This window comes from Herpailurus yagouaroundi, unplaced genomic scaffold, assembly GCF_014898765.1.
Source record: "Herpailurus yagouaroundi ecotype Mexico unplaced genomic scaffold, PumYag 159, whole genome shotgun sequence".
In the NCBI taxonomy this organism is placed as follows: Eukaryota; Metazoa; Chordata; class Mammalia; order Carnivora; family Felidae; genus Herpailurus; species Herpailurus yagouaroundi.
The window spans coordinates 6,730,842-6,753,581 of record NW_024412400.1 but is presented as its reverse complement, the minus strand read 5'-3'; the positions used below and the strand labels follow the sequence as shown (position 1 = coordinate 6,753,581).

The 22,740-nt window shown below is 45.3% G+C and overlaps 2 protein-coding genes across 2 annotated transcripts in view; both read left to right on the top strand.

Annotated features, from left to right (window-relative positions):
* Window positions 1-15,624, top strand: part of SCN10A (sodium voltage-gated channel alpha subunit 10) — a 94,390-nt gene extending 78,766 nt beyond the window's left edge. The window contains exons 22-27 of the mRNA XM_040479826.1: window positions 998-1,282; window positions 2,025-2,078; window positions 2,944-3,081; window positions 5,189-5,293; window positions 10,287-10,557; window positions 13,868-15,624. Of these exons, the coding sequence (XP_040335760.1) occupies window positions 998-1,282; window positions 2,025-2,078; window positions 2,944-3,081; window positions 5,189-5,293; window positions 10,287-10,557; window positions 13,868-15,081 (2,067 nt within the window). The 3' untranslated portion in view covers window positions 15,082-15,624. The remainder of the gene's footprint in view (window positions 1-997; window positions 1,283-2,024; window positions 2,079-2,943; window positions 3,082-5,188; window positions 5,294-10,286; window positions 10,558-13,867) is intronic.
* Window positions 15,625-18,262: 2,638 nt separating this feature from the next.
* On the top strand, window positions 18,263-20,820 carry LOC121033996 (disabled homolog 2-like). Its single transcript, XM_040480758.1, has 3 exons — window positions 18,263-18,899; window positions 19,140-19,709; window positions 20,807-20,820. The coding sequence occupies exons 1-3, from the start codon at window positions 18,548-18,550 to the stop codon at window positions 20,818-20,820; spliced, it is 936 nt and encodes a 311-aa protein (XP_040336692.1). The 5' UTR covers window positions 18,263-18,547.
* The last annotated feature ends 1,920 nt before the right edge of the window (window positions 20,821-22,740 follow it).

Below are 22,740 nucleotides of genomic sequence, written 5' to 3'. Positions count from 1 at the left end.
CCCCCCCCCCCCCCCCCCCCCCCCCCCCCCCCCCCCCCCACAAGGGACCTTTATTTGTCCTCCTCCTCTTCCTCATAATTACAAAAGGCTCCAGGTACTGAAAGTGAGGTTTTGCTTTCTTCCAACACTGACTCAAAGAAGACATTCTGTCTTCAAAAACAAAAGTAGACTTTATTTTTTTTAAATCATTTCTTCTACATTTTTTAGCATGGAATCTTCTGTAAAAAAAAAAAAAAGTAGACTTTAAAAATTCATTTGTACCTTCACAAACACTAGCTTATGATTGAAATAGTTTGAAATTTATTATTTTATTTTATTTTATTTTATTCTATTTTATGTTTATGTATTTTTGAGAGAGAGCGAGCACGAGTGGGGGAGGGGCAGAGAGAGAGGGAGACACAGAATCCAAAGAAGGCTCCAAGCTCTGAGCTGTCAGCACAGAGCCCGACGTGGGGCTCAAACCCATAAACCAGAAGATCATGGCCTGAGCTGAAGTCGGACGCTTTACCGACTGAGCCACCCAGGTGTCCCTGAAGTTTATGTTACCTCAAGGTTGCTGCTTTACAAATAAGCAAGTTCGTGAATATGGTTTTCAGTGATTCTTGACCGAAGCACACCTTAAACTGTATTTGTTAAAGCTCCTTTAAAATTGCATTTAAGAATAAAGCAAGGTCCTAGAAGTCTGTATGTGCAAGTACAACACACACACTCACACCCTTATATGAACATGCGTGTACTTGTAAGTTCACCCGTCTTCTCAGTCCTGGAGAAAGATCCTAAAACCTGCTTGGAATGAAGTTTAGGGAGAAGATCTAAGGCCATCTTCAGCTACCAAGAGTCTCTCAGTCTTCTGAGTCTGAATTATTGCCCTAATTAACCCACTTCTCTTTCTGCTCCCAAAAGCCACTGGTCTTGAAGCAGGCTGAGTGAGTGTAGACAGAAGTAGGATCCAGCAAGAAGAGTTCCATATCCTTTTACATTTTACATTTCCCCCCAGGTGGTGGTAGATGCCCTGGTGGGCGCCATCCCCTCCATCATGAACGTCCTCCTCGTCTGCCTCATCTTCTGGCTCATCTTCAGCATCATGGGCGTGAACTTCTTTGCTGGGAAGTTTGGGCGGTGCGTCAACAAAACCAATGAAAACCTTTCTCTTGTGCCTTTATCTATCGTGAATAACATGTCTGACTGTAAAGATCAGAACCACACTGGCAGCTTCTTCTGGGTCAACATGAAGGTCAACTTCGATAATGTTGCAATGGGTTACCTCGCCCTTCTGCAGGTGGTGAGTCCTGAGATCAACCATGTTTCTTCCTTTGGCTGCTTGATAATGTGGAAGGTCTGGGGTCTTCCACAAAATGCTATGTAGAGACTTTGCAAGGGGTAGCACTCAGTGTGAGCTGAAGTCACTCCCCATTCCTATGGACTAGCATGAGGCCAAAGAGCCTCACCAATTGATTCAATGTCACAGTGGTGCACAGTGGTGCAATTAGACAAGTGTGGGATGGTAGAATAGAATGGAGGGATGAACCTTCAATGGGATTGTATCAGGTGATGACTTAGAATTCACTACTTACACAAAATAGACATGATACAGCCCCCTGTTCAGTCTTCTACTGCATATCCTCTCCTAGATGGTAATATTCCAGTCTATTGTAAGGATAGAAAGTGCTGGTGGTGATGACAGGCAAACACATTTACACTTCCATTCACTCATGCATTCATATCTTGCCTACATCTTGTTCACTCAGTCCTCCATTCAGTCGGGGGTTGATGCAATTGCTTATATATTTGTCACGCAGTTACCCACACCTTCATGCATCCCACTATTTGTTCATGCATTTGTTCAACAAATAATCCCTGGGTAGCTGTGGTGTGCCAGGCACTGTGCTTAGCCCTGGCACACATGGAAGATTGGTTCCAGGGGTCCCATGCTTTATGAGAAAAACAGACAAATAAGTGAATCAAAACAGAGTTCAGTGTAGATGATAGGCAGACACTGAGTGGCCTCTGCTCCTTGTTTCCAGGCAACCTTTAAAGGCTGGATGGACATCATGTATGCAGCTGTTGATTCCCGAGATGTGAGTCTCAGCCTGCTATGACGACTGCCTGCCCCTCCGTGCATCCCACTCACATCAGTCTATTTGAAATGGACTGAGGGTGGCCTTGGTACCAGAAGAGGCAGTCCCCCAACAGCCTGGCCCTGTCCCTCCCTGGAGCAGTGTCCAGCTGGCCCTCTACTGAGTGTTTAAGCCAACCGCACCTGTTCCCCTACCAGGCACACTACCCAGGCTTTCGAAGCTTTTCTGCTCACCATTGAGGAAAGTATCAGATAACCACTCCAGAACTGTGTACGAGGGCACTCTTGGGCAGAGGCAGGAACAGCGTGGTGGCTAGGACAAGGGTACTGTCACATCAGCCAGGTGGAGGAGATGGGTGCTGCTGGGGCAAGACCCTTTGCTGCTGTGGCAGACAGTGCCAATGCCCTGCCCCAGATCCCCTCAGCCTGCCTCTTGAATCCACCAACGTGCTACATTTCTGATTCTCATCTGAGACTTGACTTTCTTCAGTGCCTTACGGCTCGCTCGGCAACCCCTCCCCCAAAGGCGGGGTTTGAATGTCCAAAGGGGCTGCCTCACAGATAAGTTTTGGGAGTCTGTAGAGAAGTGTTCCAGCTTCCCTGTGTCTTAGAGGTACAATTCTGAGGTGTGTTCCACACAGTTTATTGGAGAACCCCAACAGGATAAAGTGCCTGTTGTCCCCCAGTGCTTGCCTGCTTAACAACACCCCCTTCATCAACTTTTCTCCCGCTTAACCTCCCCCTCCCTCATTCCTGCTTCCTGGGATCAGCTCCCAAATAAACCACCCACATCCGTGTCCTTGTCTCAGGGATGAGCACAAACGTACACCCACTTGCTCTCCATGCCTCACTCTGTCTGTTCACAGGTGAACTTGCAGCCCAAGTGGGAGGACAATGTATACATGTACTTGTACTTCGTCATCTTCATCATTTTCGGTGGCTTCTTCACACTCAATCTCTTCGTTGGGGTCATAATTGACAACTTCAATCAACAGAAAAAAAAGATAAGTGGGGCTCAGGTGTTTTTGCAGTGGTGGTGAATCTTCCACTCCTTGTCCCCTGGCCTCATGACCAAAATCAACACTACTCGCAGCCCTCATGCCTGACCGGGAGCCCAATTTTGACCTTTAATACCAACTCCCACCTTTGCACCCTGAGCACAGCCCTCACCCCTGCTGATATCCTGGGGCTGCTGCTAGAAGAGTTACATTTTTCTGTGTCAGAAACGACCCTGTTCCTGCCTGAGTCCCCACCCTCTCTCCCAGAATGCCAAGGTCTTCCCAGCTAAAACCAGGTGCATTGGATATGTCCCAGGTGACCCTTGGGAAATATCAACAGGGAAAGAAATGGCCCCAGCACTTGCTGCCTCTGTCTGGGGCTATGACCCCCCAGAGCACTGAATCCAGGAGGCCTCAGGAAGGGCCAGAGCTCCAATGTTGGCAGAATCCCAACCTCCTTGGGAAGGGTAGGAAGACCCTCACCTCCATGGATGCTGACTCTGATGAATAGGAATCCAATCCCAGATAACCTTCCATGTTTCCATTACAATATGAGGGCATTAAAGGTATAAAATGCTTTCTTGTTACCCTCCATTAATCCTTTCATTTAATCCCCTCCATTCCTTTGAGGTGGATAGAGCAGAACTTTAGACTTATGTAAGCCAAGATCCAGAGAAAAAAAGGGTCACATGGATAAATCACATAGCACAGCATTGAGAGCCCAGAATTGGTTGTGACATGACACAAACCTAGGCTTGCATTCCCTGCTCAACTATCACTATATGGCTGACCCTGGCAATATTAAAAACTTCTCTGAGCCTCAGGTTCTTCATCCATTCAATGGAGTTAATATTACCTACACAAGGATTCTGGTAAGAGGTAAATAAAACTCTGTACAAGAAGCACCTAGTTTAGGGCTGAGCTACTGTATTATTATTGTAATTTAGAATAAATGTCCAATGGTGCAGGCATCCCATCTGCAGAAAATCCTCAACCAGAGTTCTGGGGATAAGAAGTGGGGCCCTTCTCTGTCCCAGAGGGGCTCAGCAAGGTAGCTGTAAAGGCTGACCAGTGTCATCAGCACCCTAGAGGGTTTTGAGACCATTCAAGCAATCCCTTCTCTCATTTTACAGATGAGGAAACTGAGGCCTTGACAGGGAGCTGGCCATGTTAGGTGATAGAATGAGAAAAGCCAGTGATCAGATTGGGGGAGAAACTGTGTTTGCTGACTCCTTGCTCCAAATTTTCAGTGTGTCCCCACCAAGTGCTCCCAACCTCCTGCCCCTGCCTCCAGCCCCACCAAGATGTTTCTCCCCAGAAGCCCTCTGTGCCCACAAATTTTCTGAAATCCCATAGATCTCCACAGATCTCAGCCCGCATCCCCACATTTGCAGTGACTGATTTACATGAAAATGCTATTGAGATGGGAAGATTTCAAATTATGTCAGGAAGTGAAAGGTGAGGGGTTGAATGGAGGAGGTCTAGAGGGTCCTTAAAGAAAACCCAAAACTAAGGGAAGAAGGCATTTCCAACAGTGGAATTTAACTGTAACCGCAGAGGGCAACACATGTGGCAGGGCCTTAAGAGAACCAATCAAGAATTCTCCAAGGAATTCTTGGATAAGTCAGTAATAGTCCTCAGCTCCTCTTCAGAAAGGGGTTAAGCGGCTGGGTCTCAGGGTCTTTGTTCCAGAAGCCCTGAAGAAAGCTCTTGCCCCTGGCAGGAACTGTGATTCTAGAAGCCTAGTGGATTTGACTGTAATGAGCAGGCTAGATTTAAGGCTCAGATTTAAAATGATATTTACCTTCTCCTGGGGTTCTACTCTCAAATGCCCCCTACTCTGTTGAGGCAACACCTCTGGGTTCTTGAAGAAGAGAAACAGGCTTTGTTCCAGAGTCCCAGGCAGGGAGTCAGAGCTGGGGCTCAGTCCTATCCACTCTGTCACTGTTTGTGGCACCCAGACAAGACGCTGCTTGACTCTGGCCTTGACATGTCTTTCTACAGAGAAGGGAGTAGGAGGAGATGTACTTCTTCTCCAGCCTGCTCTGATTTTGGTATCCCTGGAAATTTCCATTGCTTTAATAATAGTGGTGTGTGCTATCCCCTCTCATACTTAGGGGGCCAGGACATCTTCATGACAGAGGAGCAAAAGAAGTACTATAATGCCATGAAGAAGCTGGGCTCCAAGAAGCCCCAGAAGCCCATCCCTCGGCCCCTGGTAAGCCCCAGAGCGTCCATCCAGAAGAGTATGTCTGGAAATCCAGGTGACAGCCTGTGCCTGTGCCTGTGCTGCATAGGGGTTGACCAGTGCTCTCTGTGAAGCAGTAAATCTGGGTTGTGTTTGGGGATAAGGTAACGAGAGTTCCAAGACCCAAGGAATGAGAAGACTGAAAGAAGCAACTGTGGTATTCTGGAGTGAATATATCTCCTACAGTTACTCCAAATTGACCTGTTTAAGGAAGTACTGAGTTCCTCAACCAGTTTAGGGTTAAATCACAAGATTGGGAACAGGTTAGGCTAAACGATAGTACAGGTGGTTAGAGCCCTGAGATGAAGGGTTTGTGTGGCTGTACATCATGATCTAGCCTCCATACATAAATCTCCAGCCTCACCCTACATTCCACCCCATCCCTATAGTAGACAGAGAGGAAATGGCCAAAACCCAGCCCCCTGGGATCCTGGCCCCAGTGATGGTCATGGTCAAGTGGCACAATAGGAATAAAAAGTTGTGTTTAGACTAACCAAAACTTAGAGCCATACTCCACTTTTATTCTTTATTCACAAAGACCCTAAGAGACATGCCATTTTATTTCTCCATTAAATGCAACACCCAAACCATACGTGTTATCACCTAAGTTCTTCTCAGTCCTCCACCAGAAGATGGAAAATGTCAAACCTCTAGTTGGCCTCTGTTGAGAGTGGATGAACAGGTTTGGGAGTGGGAGTATTGCTATGCTGGAAATGTACAACTGAACTTCTTCCAAGAATTTCTGAGCCATCCACTCCAGTGAATGGAATTGGCATCTTGTTCCTTTACATAACCTTTCTGTGGTTAAGATGTGGTATTTGTGAAGAAAACTACAGGTGCTGCATAGGGCACAATGCCATTAGCCTTTCCCCCCACCAGGGCAAAACCTAAGAATCTGCAACAAAGGAGTGGACCTTTCCCTAGAATTAGAGAGACATACATTCTGTTGGCCATGGCATTAGGATTTCTAAATCAAGGCATGGGGTTTGCATAAGTGACTAAAAACTTCATGAGCACACAGCCTTGAAAACATTTACAGGAGGAAAAAAATGCTATGGTTTTTGGATGTATTTTACTTGGAAACAGTGGTCACAAATGTATCACTATGCTCAATTCTAATAAGAAGTGTTATAATGGGGGTGTCTGGGTGGCTGAGTTGGTTGAACATCTGACTTTTGATTTTGGCTCAGGTCATGATCCCAGGGTTATGGAATTGAGCCCCATGTCAGGCTCGACACTGAGCATAGAGCCTGCTTGAGATTCTCTCTCTCCTGCCCCTCTCCCCCACTCATGCTCTCTCTCAAATAAAATAAAAAATAAAAAGAAGTGTTACAATGAGGGGTGATAGGATGTTCAGACCTCTGTAGAGGCAGAGATTTCCTTCCAAATCCCCATAAGAATCAAGATAACTGGGGTGGAATGAACCTAAGGGAAAGCCCTTAAGGCTCAGGGAGTATCCCTCTGTCGGCCAGGTTAATGGGCAGGAAGGGGCTCAGAATTAAAAGATGTAGGTAAATGACTGAGCCCAGCCAATCAGCATCAAGTCAGGGGAGAAGGATCCTGAGGCTTACAGATAATAAAGCAGCTGAGTCCCTGCTGGCCATCACTGGTGCCTAGACCAATGCTGAGTCCACAATTGAACTAGACACTAAGGAGTCTGTGCTAGGGACATCCCTTGGCGAATCATGTTGGTACCTTGCCCTATACACTGCTCAATCTCTCCATAACATCTCAGCTTCTCCCCTTTTATCAACCAACCCCACAGGCCACCATACCTTCCTCCTGTCAAGGAGAACAATTTCCCCGAGATAGGATTAACCGAATTTCAAAAAAGGGCCCTGGAGAGGACACTATCTTAATACAAAAGCAGGAACCTAATGTTGAAATTCCAGGCACTACAATAAGAGTGGAAGACAATGGTTGGGCAGGAAGACTTACAATGAAATCACCATTTCTCCCGCTTAAGCCATAACCAAGACCCTCCAAGGTTGGCACTCAGGGAAGCCCTCACATGGATAAGGAAAGTGAGACATCACAGCCCAGCTGTATTTCTGAGATTCATCATCCCTTTGGATGGGAAGGGGGTGTATTACTAATTAACTATCAACACTGTCCTAGCTTTAGTGGAGGAACACGGCTCTCTCCTTAATACTCTGTTCCAAGCACAGCCAACATAATTTTCCCTTATCATAGCTGAGGCAAGACCTGAACATTTAATTAAGACTTTGAAGTCTTAGAGGTCCCAAAGGGGAAACTAGCAGAGCAGGGGCCCAAGCAACAACTGCATATGGCTGCTCTCCAGGGCCCAAAGCCTTCCCCTGCCCTCTCTCCTGGCTGGCATCCATATGGCAGGCAACATCTTGGTATTCACCACCCAGTGGGACAAGCCTGGTCATCTGCCCTCCTCAAAGGCCAGACCCAAGCCAAAAGAGAAATTCCCACTCCCACCTAAGACTCACCTTCCCAGATCCAGCTCTCTTTTCACTAGACTATTAGCACTGGAATGCTCACCTTCTTCCCTTAGTAGTCCCAATATGTTGACTGGTCAGATAAAAGCTGAGCATTGACCCAGTAGTTCTGCTCCATAGGTGCATGGGTGCCATTTCACAGCAGGGTCAACCTGGGACACGCACACACACACACACACACACCTCCACACTACTGGCAAAGCTCAAGTTCTAAATTTTATGCTTCATCCATAGCAAAGACTAAGACTTCCACAAGACTGGGAAATCTCATTCTGTAACATCCCCTGCTATAGAAATTACTAAAAGCAGGTTTCACATACTCCCCTTTATAGGAAAATAATAGGCTCTACAATATCACATCATCAGTCACCCACTTCATCATCTCTGAGAGCACTGAGGGTTGCAGAGAAGTGATCCCTGCCCACAGGCTAAGCCAAGAGCAGCAAGCCACTCCATTCCCCACCATACAAATATCTGGGGCGAACTCAATGCCCACATCTCAGTAATGCTGTCACCTGCTCTGTTCAATTACAAGTTGTGTGGTCATAATTAGGCCTTTATTTTTCTTGCCATTTTCAGTGATGAAATGGAAGTTATTCGTGGCTCTGCAATCCCCCTCCCACTCCAGAAGAGACACGGACCAGCAGTTATGCCAAGATCCAGGCCCATTTGGGTCTGATCCTTTACTCCAACCCCACAGAGTAGCAACCCCTCCCCACCAGGAAGCAGAAAACAAGATCCAGCCTCTGTCACAGCCCTTCTCCTCTCTGTCTGCTTTGCAGCTTCTGTGAGCCCCCTGGTGAGACTCATGACAGGGTCCTCTCTGCCTCCACTCATGCAGAGCCCCAAACATAGTACACATTCAGTAAGTGCCTATGATACACAATAGATTGGCCTTCTAATTTTATTTGAGGTATGGGTAATTCAGAGCTGTCCGTTCTGTCATCCATTCATTCATCTATTTATTGAGGATCTATTTCATGTCAGGTACTTACTAATTCACAGGCTGGAGAGATTGCTAAGAGAGAAAGAATAGGGTGAAGAGTCCTGCCTAGACTGAGCCTTGAGGTGCTCTAACATCTATGGGTTGCATATAGAAGACTCAAAACAGAGCAGCCAGAAAGGCAAGAAAAGAACCAGGAAAGTAAGGGATGATGGAAACCAAGAAAGGATAGTTTCAACGTGGCATGTGTGGCAAGCAATGCTGAACAGGTGTCCATGGACTTATATTATGGAGGTCATCGGTGATCTGAATGAGAACCATCTCGGTGGCGGGATGGGGACAAAAGCTATGTTGGAGTGAGTGGGAAACAGTGATTGCACAACATGCCTTTAAGAATTTACTGTAAGAGTGGAGGGGAGGAGTAGGGTGGTAGGTTGTAAGGTTCAGGAAGATTTTTCTTTAAGCTAGGAACAGCTGGGTTATTAGAGATTTAGCTAAGGAACCAAGAGGTAGTAGCCAAGAGAGGCCATATCTGGCCAAAAGCCTCACTCCTCAGTAATGAAGCCAAAGGACCAGGAGGTTGGCAAGTGTCAGCAGTGAAGAAGAGGTAAAGGTGGGCTACATAAATGACACAAGCTTCAGAGGAGGAAGGGTTGTGCAAGCTGCAGGAGGAGCAAAGTTCTGGAAGATACAATGGGAAAAGAGAAGGACCCCAAGCCTGTCCCTTTGACCTGGGGTACCTGGGGTGGGGGAGAATAGCAGCCACTGAGTTTGCAGTTCTTTGTTTGTTTGTTTTTGTGAGAGAGAGCAAGAGAGAGAGTGCCGCATGAGCAAGGGAGGGGCAGAGAGAGAGGGAGGGAGAGAGAATCCCAAGCAAGCTCTGCACTAATAGTGTGGAACCCAATGTAGTGCTTGACCCCACAAACCCTGAGATCATGACCTGAGCTGAAATCAAGAGTTGGACGCTCGATTGATTGTGCCACCTAGGGGCTCTGAGTTTGCAGTTCTTGAACTCATGCTATGCAGGCACTATGGGAACACAATGTTAAATGAGACATGGCCCCTTCCTCAAAGAGTTCACTGTCTAGCAGAGAAGAGAAGCACACATGAAATGCTAGAACTCAAGACTGACTACAAAGTCTGTGGGAGGAAAGAGGAAATGAGCAATGTGGTATGATGTGATTAGGGAGATCTCCCTGGAGGAAGTGGGGCTTAAGAAAAATGGATCACTCCAGACTATTTGGATTTAGACAGCCAAGAGAAGGGATGGGAAAGACTTTGCAAATGGAGCACCAGCAAGGACAAAGTGCCTGATGACGTCAGAGTGGTGAGAAAGATAACAAGGACTTGAATCGAGGCATTGAGGTAGAATCAACTAAGGATAAGATTTTGAAAGGAGTAAGGACAGGACTTGGCTTCTCTCTGGATGTGGAGTGTGAGCAAGACAAGAGAGACAGGCTTTAGAAAGCCATCTGTGGAGAGCACAGCCTCTCTAGATGCGTTGTGTATGTTGGCCAGTAAGGCCCTGATATACCATCTCTTGTTTTCTCAGAACAAGTACCAGGGCTTTGTCTTTGACGTTGTGACCAGACAAGCTTTTGACATCATCATCATGGTCCTCATCTGCCTCAATATGATCACCATGATGGTGGAGACTGATGACCAGAGTGAAGAAAAGACAAAAATCCTCAATAAAGTCAACCAGTTCTTTGTGGCTGTCTTCACGGGAGAGTGTGTCATGAAGGTGTTCGCCTTACGGCATTACTACTTCACCAATGGCTGGAATGTGTTTGACTTCATTGTCGTGGTCCTCTCCATTGGGAGTAAGTGGGCTCACAGCTGGCGGGGAAGCCCAGCCTCTGCTTGGGGTTGTTTGGGTTGTTGTTTTCAAAACCAAGAGGGCAACCAACACATTTGTCCAATACCTATTACGTGTTAGCCCAGTATTTGCTGCTTTCCAAGAGCAGCAGGTTTAAAATGCCTCTGGGCCTCTCGGTGAAATGGAGAGTTTCCATCGGCCTTCTCCATGCAGTCATGAAGGGTTTTTAGGCACCTACTGTGTGCATAGCCCATTTGGCTGAGCTTTGGGGGCTGTTAGGGATAATCACTCCTCCAGAGAAAATAAGATGATGGAGTTTCCCTTATCTTGATGGCCTTCAAAGTGAAGAATGGGTGGTGTGATGTGAGGTGAGTCATAAAATACTTTCTGGAAAAGGAGGTGGTTGCCAGAAGAGTGGGAAATACTAAGAGTGTTCAAAGGAGATTTTTTAAGTTATATGAGAGCTTTATTTCAAAATGAAATTTCTTATAAAACAGTGATTGTCCAGGGACGTCTGGTGGCTCAGTCGGTTGAGCGTCTGACTTCGGCTCAGGTCATGATCTCACAGTTCGTGAGTTCGAGCCCTGCATCGGGCTCTGTGCTGATGGCTCAGAGCCTGGAGCCTGCTTCGGATTCTGTGTCTCCCTCTCTCTCGGCCCTTCCCCCACTTGTGCTCTGTCTCTCTCTGTCTCTCAAAAATAAATAAATGTAAAAAAAAAAAATTTTAAACAATGATTGTCCAACCCTAATAATTTAAAAATCAGGAGACATTTATTCAGTGCTACTGTATAGTGTAGAAACTGCCTGTACAAAGGAGATTCTTAAGTCAAGGATCTAGAATTAAATCTCTATAAAACTGTCCACTTAGGGAATGTGAGTGATAGAAAAATCAAAGGATCAATGCCAAGAGATCAATGCTCTTAGGGCCTAGTGTGGGTGTTGAATGATAGGCCCAGTTTTGGGGGACCAATGAGTGTTCAGAGAAAATTAATAAAGTCAGAAGCTAAAGTGGGGAATGGAGCCACCATAGCTGGGTACTTGCTGACATCTGAGGACTGGGATGCATTCCTTGGATCTTCACAATAGCTCTCTGGAGTGTTCTTATCCTCATCTTGGAATTTAAAATTGAGCCTCACAGATTAAGAAAGTGATACAAGGTCACACAGTTTGTAAAGGGCAGAGCTGAATTTAGTCCAGGCTAATGTTCTTCTTCTTCTTCTTCTTTTTTTTTTTAATGCTTATTTATTTTTGAGAGACAGAGCACAAGTGGGGGAGGGGCAGAGAGAGAAGGAGACACAGAATCTGAAGCAGGATCCAGGCTCTGAGCTGTCAGCACAGAGCCAAAGGAACCTACAAACCGCGAGATCATGACCTGAGTCGAAGTCAGTCACTTAACCGACTGAGCCACCCAAGCGCCCCAGACCAGGCTAATGTTTTTCTAATGAACTAGCTGCTTTCCAACAATAACCGAGAGAGTGTTCCTGGCCTGCTTGTGGTTTAAGGCAAAGTTTGGCTCTACAAAGGCCAAACCCCACGCGCCAGCTTTACTTTGCATTATAAATATATCCTGACCTGTTATATCATAACTTGCTTACTTTTCATGTCATGGCATAGCTGTGGATTTCATTTTCTGTTGATTTACCATCAAAAGCTAACAGCATCTAAATACAACTTGGCAGCATTTAATCAATCTCCCCACCCAGGTGCTGAAACACAGCCTTGGGTTGTGTTTATTTGTTGGTGAGTTTACATTTATTTTTGTGTTTTGCTTTGTTTTCCTGCTGCTGGTGGTTTTTGTGGGAGGTTTGTTTTGTTTGTTTGCTTTCCCAAAGTGAGAGATTTTAAAGGCCATTTTGATTTTATAATAGAGAAAAGAGCTTGCTTATGTGGGTTCCCATATCAATTCTATAGAAATAAATATACTCAAAGTACTCCAATCTATGATGGGGACACCTTAACTGCTAGTTCCTATGACCCACACAGCAACACCATCCACTGGTTAGAAATAAGTCATAGAGGCAGCTAGAAAACTAGTGAAAGAACCCACCTCTTCACCCCCCTGCCCTCCCTCTCTCCCTTTCTTCCTTCCCACCAGCAAGACATGTATTGAGTACCTAATTGCTACAGGTATGAAGACTCATTATCCCTTGAAGTACATGTTAACTGGTTGGCTGGCAGAATCTTAGTAGATTATATAGAAACATAATGTACCCCACACTGTAGAAAAATATCCCAGTTAAATTGACTTTAAGAGAGGGGCTTTCATAAAGATTTTATGATATAATATTATAATTGCTTCTTGAATCTCTTCCCATTTCCTTCCTCCTTCCAACACAATACTGTGACCACCCATATTCATATGAAAAAAGGCAAGTAGGAGACGAAGGTCAAGGGAACCCTGGCAAAGAGAGAGAGAGCTGGCCACCACACTCCTCACCATTTGTCCTAAGAGGTTTCGAATCCTGTCTGACCTAAAGGCCTCGCCTAATCTTTGGTGGGCCCTGTGTCCCACAAATCTTCAAATTAGATATCATATAGGGAGACATATACATTCTTCATCTTTCCAACTTTGTTTGTAGTTGGGGGTGGGAGGGCTGTAACTGACCCTAAACAAGCCTATCTGCAGGCCCTAACATAGAGTTCAAACACAGCTGGAAATGAAAGAAACAAATGCAAGCCATTATGTAGACAGCTGGCCATTCAAAGCCATTCTGCTTTAGCTGTCAGCAAGTTGCCCAACTCCTCAGGCCCCCCTTGTAATTAACACCAGGCTCTGTACAATTATCCACAGGACCATGTGCCAGGAACTAAGTCAATCTTCCCAGTAGGAGATGGGGAAATGAATCACAAGGGACCCTGACCTTCACAGAGCACAGGACAAGGGTGGAGGAAAAGGCATGTCCCAAGGCTGAATTCTCAAGGAAGAGTAGGACCTGTGTCATAGACAGAAATGGACAAGGACTGTGTGTATGTGGAATATGGTGCCATCACTTCCAGCTAGGCTTCAGAAGGTAGGGCTTTGACCATGGAGGTTGACTAAGAGGAAGACATTCCAGATGGAAGGAAAGAAAGATAAGAACATGGTGGGAAGGATGGGACTTATTTCAGAGACAAACGATTTATGCAGTGAGCATGTACAGAGCCCCCACATTATGCCAATCACCATGTAATGCTCAGAGGGCCCAGAGTACTTGATTACAGATCCTCACATGGAGGTCCATACAGAGCAGAGACGGGAGAGTGTGACTGCGGCCAGCTTTGTCAAGGCTCATGCTTGTAAGTACTAATTAGATCATTTTCCTCTCTTCCTAAAGGCCTGGTATTTTCTGCGATTCTGACGTCACTCGAAAATTACTTCTCCCCAACACTATTCCGAGTCATCCGCCTGGCCCGAATCGGCCGCATCCTCAGGCTGATCCGAGCAGCCAAGGGGATCCGCACGCTGCTCTTTGCCCTCATGATGTCCCTGCCTGCCCTCTTCAACATAGGGCTGCTGCTCTTCCTCGTCATGTTCATCTACTCCATCTTCGGCATGGCCAGCTTCCCCCATGTAAGGTGGGAGGCTGGCATCGACGACATGTTCAACTTCCAGACCTTCGCCAACAGCATGCTGTGCCTCTTCCAGATCACCACGTCGGCCGGCTGGGACGGCCTCCTCAGCCCCATCCTCAACACAGGGCCCCCCTACTGCGACCCCAATCTGCCCAACAGCAACGGCTCCCGGGGGAACTGTGGGAGCCCGGCCGTGGGCATCCTCTTCTTCACCACCTACATCATCATCTCCTTTCTCATTGTGGTCAACATGTACATCGCAGTGATTCTGGAGAACTTCAATGTGGCCACACAGGAGAGCAGTGAACCTCTGAGTGAGGATGACTTTGACATGTTTTATGAGACCTGGGAGAAGTTTGACCCGGAAGCCACTCAGTTTATTACCTTTTCTGCCCTCTCGGACTTTGCAGACACCCTCTCTGGCCCCCTGCGAATCCCAAAACCCAATCAGAATATATTAATCCAGATGGACCTGCCCTTGGTCCCTGGAGATAAGATCCACTGTTTGGACATTCTTTTTGCCTTCACTAAGAATGTTCTGGGAGAATCTGGGGAGTTGGATTCTCTGAAGGCAAACATTGAAGAGAAGTTTATGGCAACTAATGTTTCAAAAGCATCTTATGAACCAATAGCAACCACCCTCCGGTGGAAGCAAGAAGACATTTCGGCTACTGTCATTCAAAAGGCCTATCGGAGCTATGTGCTGCACCGCTCCAAGACAATCTCCAGCCCTCCAGGTGTGCCCAGGGCTGAGGAGGAGGCTGTGTCACCCCCAGATGAAGCCTTTGTTGGATTCATGGCAAATGAAAACTGTGCCCTCCCAGACAAATCTGAAAGTGTGTCTGCTGTATCTTTCCCACCATCCTATGACAGTGTCACTAGAGGCCTTAGTGATCAAGTCAACATGAGCACATCCAGCTCAATGCAGAATGAAGATGAAGCTACCAGTAAGAAAGCAACTGCCCCTGGGCCCTAGTGAGGACACTCTAGCATGGACATAACCAGTTCTGATGTGACCTTCTGCTCTGTGATAACTCTTTCCCACTACAGGTGGCACCCAGCTACCCCCTCATCAATGCATGCCACCGGTCAGTGTCAGAACCGGGAAGAGAACACAATTGGCACCCACCTTTGCAGAAGCCTTCATATGCCCACAGGAGTCAGAAGCCTAGAGCATCTCCACTGTGACTACCCTTTTGAATTTCAATGTCAGATGATGTATTCTCTTACTTTCCAGAAAATGTCCTTGGTCCTCTTATTTTCATTGTGACCAGAGCTTACATCTACTGTGACAAACTTCTCAGGACCAGAACTTCCAAAGATCTATGGCAAGGATGTTGCTGAAGGTCCAAGGTAGTCCTCTGTGAAACACCACATAGGGATTGGCAATCTTATTTAGGATTCTGCATGACTGCATGTTGAGAATTGCCAGACAATTGTTCCTGCCCAGGGTAACATCTGTGGTCTATGTCACGAAAGGCCTTTGAGATATCCATTAAAATTAATATTTTTAAAGGTATATCAAGGCCAATATTATATCTTAAAGCATCATTTTAAAAAATTGTATGATACTGACATTTGTCATAAATCACTTCTTCGCTTTCAGGTTTCCTGATACTATTTTGCAGTTTGAGCTTGAGTCTGGATGGGGCAGGAAGTAGCACTGTCCTGAAAGTTTGTTCTAATCCTAAGTACTCCACCAACTGCCATGCCACCTGCACCACACTCTTTCCCCTCTGAACCTGCCTCTTGTAATATTGGTGGGAGGCAGGAGACAAAATGGACACTCTCTATAACCCTTGCATTTCCTGTTATAGAACTCAGTCGCGCTCTGTTCCAGTTTAGACGAGGAAAACACTCTCTCCTAAAGCTGCCAATGGTCAGACTTTCCTGCTGTGTGGCTAAAGAGGCAGCTTTTGGATACATTCCAGAACCAGTTTCACATCTCATAAGCAGACCTTAAGAAGGAAAGTTTTCACATTTCTCTTGGGCCAAGTTTCCATTATTAGTATAATCAAAAGAAAAGGGACATTTTGAAAAAGATGAACTGAGAGATAAAAGGTATGGTCAATATTTTCTTAAATTCATCCTACAAATGTGATTAAGTAACTATTCTATGACAGGTATGCTCTAAGTACAAGCGATAATGGGAACTAAGCCCCAAACAACTCATTGGACTTAAGCAGTGAGTGAAGAAAGGATTGTCAGAAGATAATATTCAGCCCAAAGAATGTGGCGGGTCTTAAGATGAAGGAGAGCAAAGAGTTCATGTGACAACATAGGGTATAAAGGATCTTAATGACAGCCATGATCTTCTATTAGCCCTTGGGACATTTCCTGCCACAATAACAAGGAACAGGTAAATTTGCTGATATATATATTTAATCATGTCTTAAGACTTCCCATTTATACAATTACAAAGCCTAGAGACTAGTCCGCCATACATGCCTCATGGATAGATTTTCTGAAACCTGGATCTCCTTTCTCTGTCACTGTTGGCCCATCAGAGGCCAAAGTGGCTTTCAAGATGCTTGTTGGGGGTTTGTCAGCACCCACAGATGGAGGTTAATATGGTGATGATGGAATACCTGAGGGCATGGGCTATCCCAGGACAAATCAGATGTTCTCTGGATGCGTGATTTGTATCTTAAGGATGAGTTCAACAAAATGGCTCTTCCTCCCTGGTTTCTCTGAACCAGGGAGCACAGATGTTGATGGTGCCACTTCTTCAACATCTAAATCCCATGAATTTAATTAAATGCCATCTAAGACAGCTGGATGGACAGAGAACTTGGGGAATGGCTTGTTTTTATATGTTATGTGGAAGAACGAAATGTACCCAATCATCAGACTAGTTTTATTAAGTAGATGATATTATTCTCAAAGATATTCCTGATCCATTTTTTGCCCCAGGTTGTGACTTGAGTTGTTCCCCCCCTACCCCTGAAAAAGATATGTTGAAGTTCTAAGCCATGGTACCTGCAAATGTGACCTTATTTGGAAATAGAGTCTTTGTAGATGCAATAATAGTGGATTTAAATGGGCCCTAATCCAGTGATGAATATCTCTAAAACATGAAGGAAATTTGAACATAGACACACAGAGAGGAGAATGTCATGTGAAAACACACACACACACACACACACACACACACACACACACACAAGCTTTGTGAAGACAGAGGCAGAAATTAGAGTGGTGTGGCTGCGAGCAAGGAATGCCAAGTATTGCTGGAAACCACCAAAAACTAGGAAAGGACAAAGAAGGATTCTTCTCTAGAACCTTCAGAGACAGCATAGACCCATCAATATTCTGGCCTCCAGAACTGGGAGAGAATACGTGCCTGTTATTTTAAGCCACCTAGTTTGTGGTACTTTGTTACAGCAGCCCTAGCAAACTAACACACCCCACCTTTTTTCTATACAGATGCATTTCCCAAATTATTATGGGAACCACTGGAAAAGTAATTCAATATACACAGCTTGCATTGCACAGAGTTTTCAGAAATCTATTCACTAAAAACACAAGCTTACTGATTAGAACCATATCTCGCCAGGAGTGGCCGCCCGGCTCCCCAGGTTCCCGGGCCGCTGGCTATTTAAGCGCGGCCCACCATGTCAGCTCTGTGGCAGCCTGGAGGCTCGGCACCCGGGAGTCATGCTCGCTTCGCAGAGGCGCTAGCTGGCCAGGGACCTGAGTCTAGAAGCAAGACTTCTTCCATCTACTGCTTGTCAAATGGTAGACTGGACATTCAGAAAGCCTGCAATGAGGGGTTTGCTCTTTAGACCTTGGGAGAAAGAAATAATACCTTGCAGAAAAGTACAATATTAGGCTCCAAAGATGGCCAACGAACCCTTTTACCCAGATTATTTTAAGTTGAACTGGAGGGGACGTGGGGAGGCTTCAGGAAGAGGTCTTACCTACTGTCTTCAGGGACAGATAGGTATCTGTGGCAGGTTATGTTCATCTGAGACTTCGGGGATTGCCTGGTGTCACTAAGCGTCTGCTGGTGCTGGAGGTGGCTGTCTGCCTTCTTGCCGTGTCTAACGAAGTAGAAACAAGCACAACTAATGGTCAGCCTGACCAACAGGCTGCACCAAAAGCACCATCGAAGAAGGAAAAAAAAGGCTCTGAAAAGACAGATGAGCATCCTTTGGCCAGATTCAAAGGTGATGGTGTAAAATACAAGGCCAAGCTGATTGGCATTGATGATGTGCATGATGCAAGAGGGGATAAAATGAGCCAAGATTCTATGATGAAATAAAGGGAATGGCGGCAGCTGGTTGGTCTCAAGGACAACACAAACAAAGGATCTGGGTCAACATTTCCCTTTCTGGGATAAAAATAATTGATGAGAACAACTGGGGTAATAGAGCATGAACACCCAGTAAATAAAATTTCTTTCGTTGCCCGTGATGTGACAGACAACCAGGCGTTTGGTTATGTGTGTGGAGGAGAAGGACAGCATCAGTTTTTTTGTCATAAAAACAGGACAACAGGCTGAGCCATTAGTTGTTGATCTTAAAGACCTCTTTCAAGTTATCTACAATGTAAAGAAAAAGGAAGAAGAAAAGAAAAAGATGGAAGAAGCCAACAAGGCACTAGAGAACAGGAGTGAGACCCTACTGACCCTTGATGACCAAGCTAACAAACTAAAATTGGGTGTTGACCAGATGGATTTGTTTGGGGACATGTCTACACCTCCTGACCTAAATAGTCCAGCAGAAAACAAAGATATCCTGTTAGTGGATCTAAACCCTGAAATCGACACCAAGCAGAATTCTTTAAGAGAAAATCCATTCTTTTTTTTTTTTTTTTTCTTTCAACGTTTATTTATTTTTGGGACAGAGAGAGACAGAGCATGAACGGGGGAGGGGCAGAGAGAGAGGGAGACACAGAATCAGAAACAGGCTCCAGGCTCTGAGCCATCAGCCCAGAGCCTGACGCGGGGCTGGAACTCACGGACCGCGAGATCGTGACCTGGCTGAAGTCGGACGCTTAACCGACTGCGCCACCCAGGCGCCCCAAGAGAAAATCCATTCTTAACAAATGGCATTACCTCCTGCTCTCTTCCTCGACCAAAGCCTCAGGCAGCTTTCTTGCCTGAAAATGCCTTTTCTGCCAATCTCAACTTCTTTCCCACCCCTAATCCTGATCCTTTCCATGATGATCCTTTTGCACAGCCAGGCCCATCGACACCCTCTTCATTTGATTCTCTCAAATCTTCAGATCAGAAGAAAGAGAATTTGAGTAGTTTGTCTACTCCACTGAGTAACAGGCCCCTGAATGGGGATGTTAACTACTTTGGTCAGCAGTTTGACCAAATCTCTAACCTGACTGGCAAACAGGAAGCTCAGGCAGGCCTGTGGCCCTTTTCAAGTACACAAACACAGCCAGCAGTGAGAACTCAAAATGGGATATCTGAAAGAGAACAGAACGGCTTCCATGTCAAATCCTCCCCGAAGCCTTTTGTGGGAAGCCCTCCCAAAGGACTGTCCATACCGAATGGCGTAAAGCAGGACTTGGAAAGCTCTGTCCAGTCCTCACCACATGACCCTATAGCCATTATCCCACTTCCACAAAGTACCAAACCAGGACTAACCAGTACCAGCAGAAGGACTGCTAAGTCTCCAGCAAAAGACTTGCTTGCATCAGACATCTTTACCCCTCCCATCTCAGAACTTCCCAGCCAGACATCACCTACAGGACAATCTGCAACCCTACAGACCAACCCTCTGGATCTCTTTAAAACAAATGCTTCTACCGCAGTGGGACCCCTTGCGGGTTTAGGTGGTATACCAGTTAGCAACCCCCCCACCCCCCACCCCAGGCAGGACCATGGAATCCAACATCTTTAGTCTTCAATCAGTCCGTGTCAGTGGTACCGGGAGCCACAATGAGTGGTCAGCCTTCAGGATTCAGTCAGCCAGTTGTTTTTACCAAAAGCCCAGCTGTTCCAAGTTGGAAGTAGCCTTCATCTTTGCAGCTTTAACTCCCCCTCCAGGCCCTGTTGTTTGGGGCCCATCAGCCTCTGTGGCACCCAATACTTGGTCATCAACAAGCCCTTTGGGGAACCCTTTCCAGAGCAATATTTTTCCAACTTCTACTATGTCTGCCCAGTCCCCTCCTATGCTCTCCTCTCTCCTGGTCACTCCTCCTCAACCACCTCCCAGAACTGGCCCTCCAAAGGACACCTCCAGTGATGCCTTCACTGCCTTGGACCCACTTGGGGATAAAGAAGTCAAAGAAGTGAAAGAAATGTTTAAGGACTTTCAACTTCGGCAGCCACCTGCTGTGCCTGCAAGGAAGGGAGAGCAGACTTCCTCCGGGACTTCAAGTGCCTTCTCCAGTTATTTTAAGAGCAAAGTTGGCATTCCTCAGGAGAATGCAGACCATGATGACTTTGATGCTAATCAACTGCTGAAAAAGACCAATGAACCACCAAAGCCAGTTCCCAGACAGGATTCCCTGCCAGTTACCAAATCTGCTGACAATGCATTTGAGAACCCTTTCTCTAAAGATTCTTTCAGTTCATCGCAAACCTCTATGGCTTCTCAACCCACATCTCCTGATGTATATAGGGATCCTTTTGGAAATCCTTTTGCCTAACTTCTGAACTTGATATGCTGACTCTCCAGAGGAAGAAAAATTTTGGCCTTTTTGCTAATAGCCAGACACCTTGACCTCTGTTCTTGTTCCAGCTTTGACATATTAGCTGTTGCTTTATTTCTTGCTGTCTCTTCCACTTGTAAAATGTCTTTCACTTTCTGTTTAGATTAAAGCTAAACTGAATCTATGGCTTTAAATAAATAAAGACTCTAAATTCTCTTTAAAAAAAACCCACAAGCTTAGTCCTTGAAAATTTCACTAGATCTACTTGAAAGTTCAGCCGGTGGTCCAATTACAAGGCTAAGCGAATCTTAGAGGTCCAGGGCAGATGGAAAATCAGAGCTGAAGGGAAACAAGAAACAGAACAGCAGTGTTGACTGTATAAATATCTGAAACCTTAAAATATGCCTCCACTATAAACACTACCTTGACTTTTTAATCCATTAAACGGTGTAACACAGAGACATACGTGGCCAAGAACATTCAAGAACATCCAGCCAACACAGATGAGAAGATGTAAGCAGAGCCTTGGTATGCTAGAGCATTTGCCTTAAGACAAAGGTGAAGTCACTTTCCCAAGCACTGGGGATGTAAAATTAGTCAGACACATCCTCAGCCTGGAGCTGAACACAGGCTGAGGTTTAATAAAAAATAAAAAATAAAGCAATCCCAAGATTTCCAACAGTGACAGGCTAGTAAAAGTTTGTATTATTATTAAACTTTGCTAAGTTAAGAATTCATGAATTAATTACTAGGATTGCCGCTAGCAGAATAGAAACATAGTATATTCCAAATGAGGATGGGGGATATAAGCTAATAAATAATTAGACAATCAAAAAAGTAAGATAGGGTAGAAGATATAAGAGAAACATAGAACAAGAGGAACAAGTAGAAAAGACAGAGTAATGTAGTATATTTGAAAACAAATACATCAACAGTTGTATTAAATGTAAATGGACTATGTGCTCCAAAAAAATCAGCAAAGATTGTAACACAGAATTTTTAAATGCCAATAAACAATGTTTATAGAAAGACAAAACTAAAGCCTAAGGTTATCAAAAAGATAAAAATAAAAAGAGGGAAAAGATATACCATGGAACTATTAATCAAGTAGCTGCAAAGTTCATGGTTTTTTCCAAGTATTTAGGGAACATTTACAGAAATAGTCATTATAACTAGACATAGGGGTGCCTGGGTGGCTCAGTCAGTTAAGCACCCGACTTCAGCTCAGGTCATGATCTCACAGTTCGTGAGTTAGAGCCCCCCATAAGGCTCTGTGCTGACAGCTCAGAGCCTGGAGCCTGCTTTGGATTCTGTCTCTCTCTCTCTCTCTCTCTCTCTCTGCCTCCCCCCCACTCACACTCTGTCTCTCTCTCCCTCAAAAATAAACAAACATTTTTTAAAAATTAAAAAAATAACTACACATAGAATAATATTTTGAAAGTTTTCAAGACACTAGACGTATATAATATGTTTTCTGACCACACTTTGATTTAGCTGAGAATCAAAAACAAAAGGAAACAGACCAAAGCATATGTGGATATTTAATATATGACAAAGATAGCATAACATAGCAGTGAGAAAAAGATGACCTTCCTACAAATGGCATTAGGACAATTGTATTTTCATGAGACATGAAACAAAATTGGACCCCAACCTAAGACTGTATTTTTTTAATTTTTTTTCAACGTTTTTATTTATTTTTGGGACAGAGAGAGACAGAGCATGAACGGGGGAGGGGCAGAGAGAGAGGGAGACACAGAATCAGAAACAGGCTCCAGGCTCTGAGCCATCAGCCCAGAGCCTGACGCGGGGCTCGAACCCACGGACCGCAAGATTGTGACCTGGCTGAAGCCGGATGCTTAACCGACTGCGCCACCCAGGCACCCCAAGACTGTATTTTTTTAATGTTTTTTTTTTTTAATTTATTTTTGAGAGAGAGAGACAGAGTGCGAGCTAGGGAGGAGCAGAAAGAGGGAGACACAGAATCCAAAGCAGGCTCCAGGCTCTGAGCTGTAAGCACAAA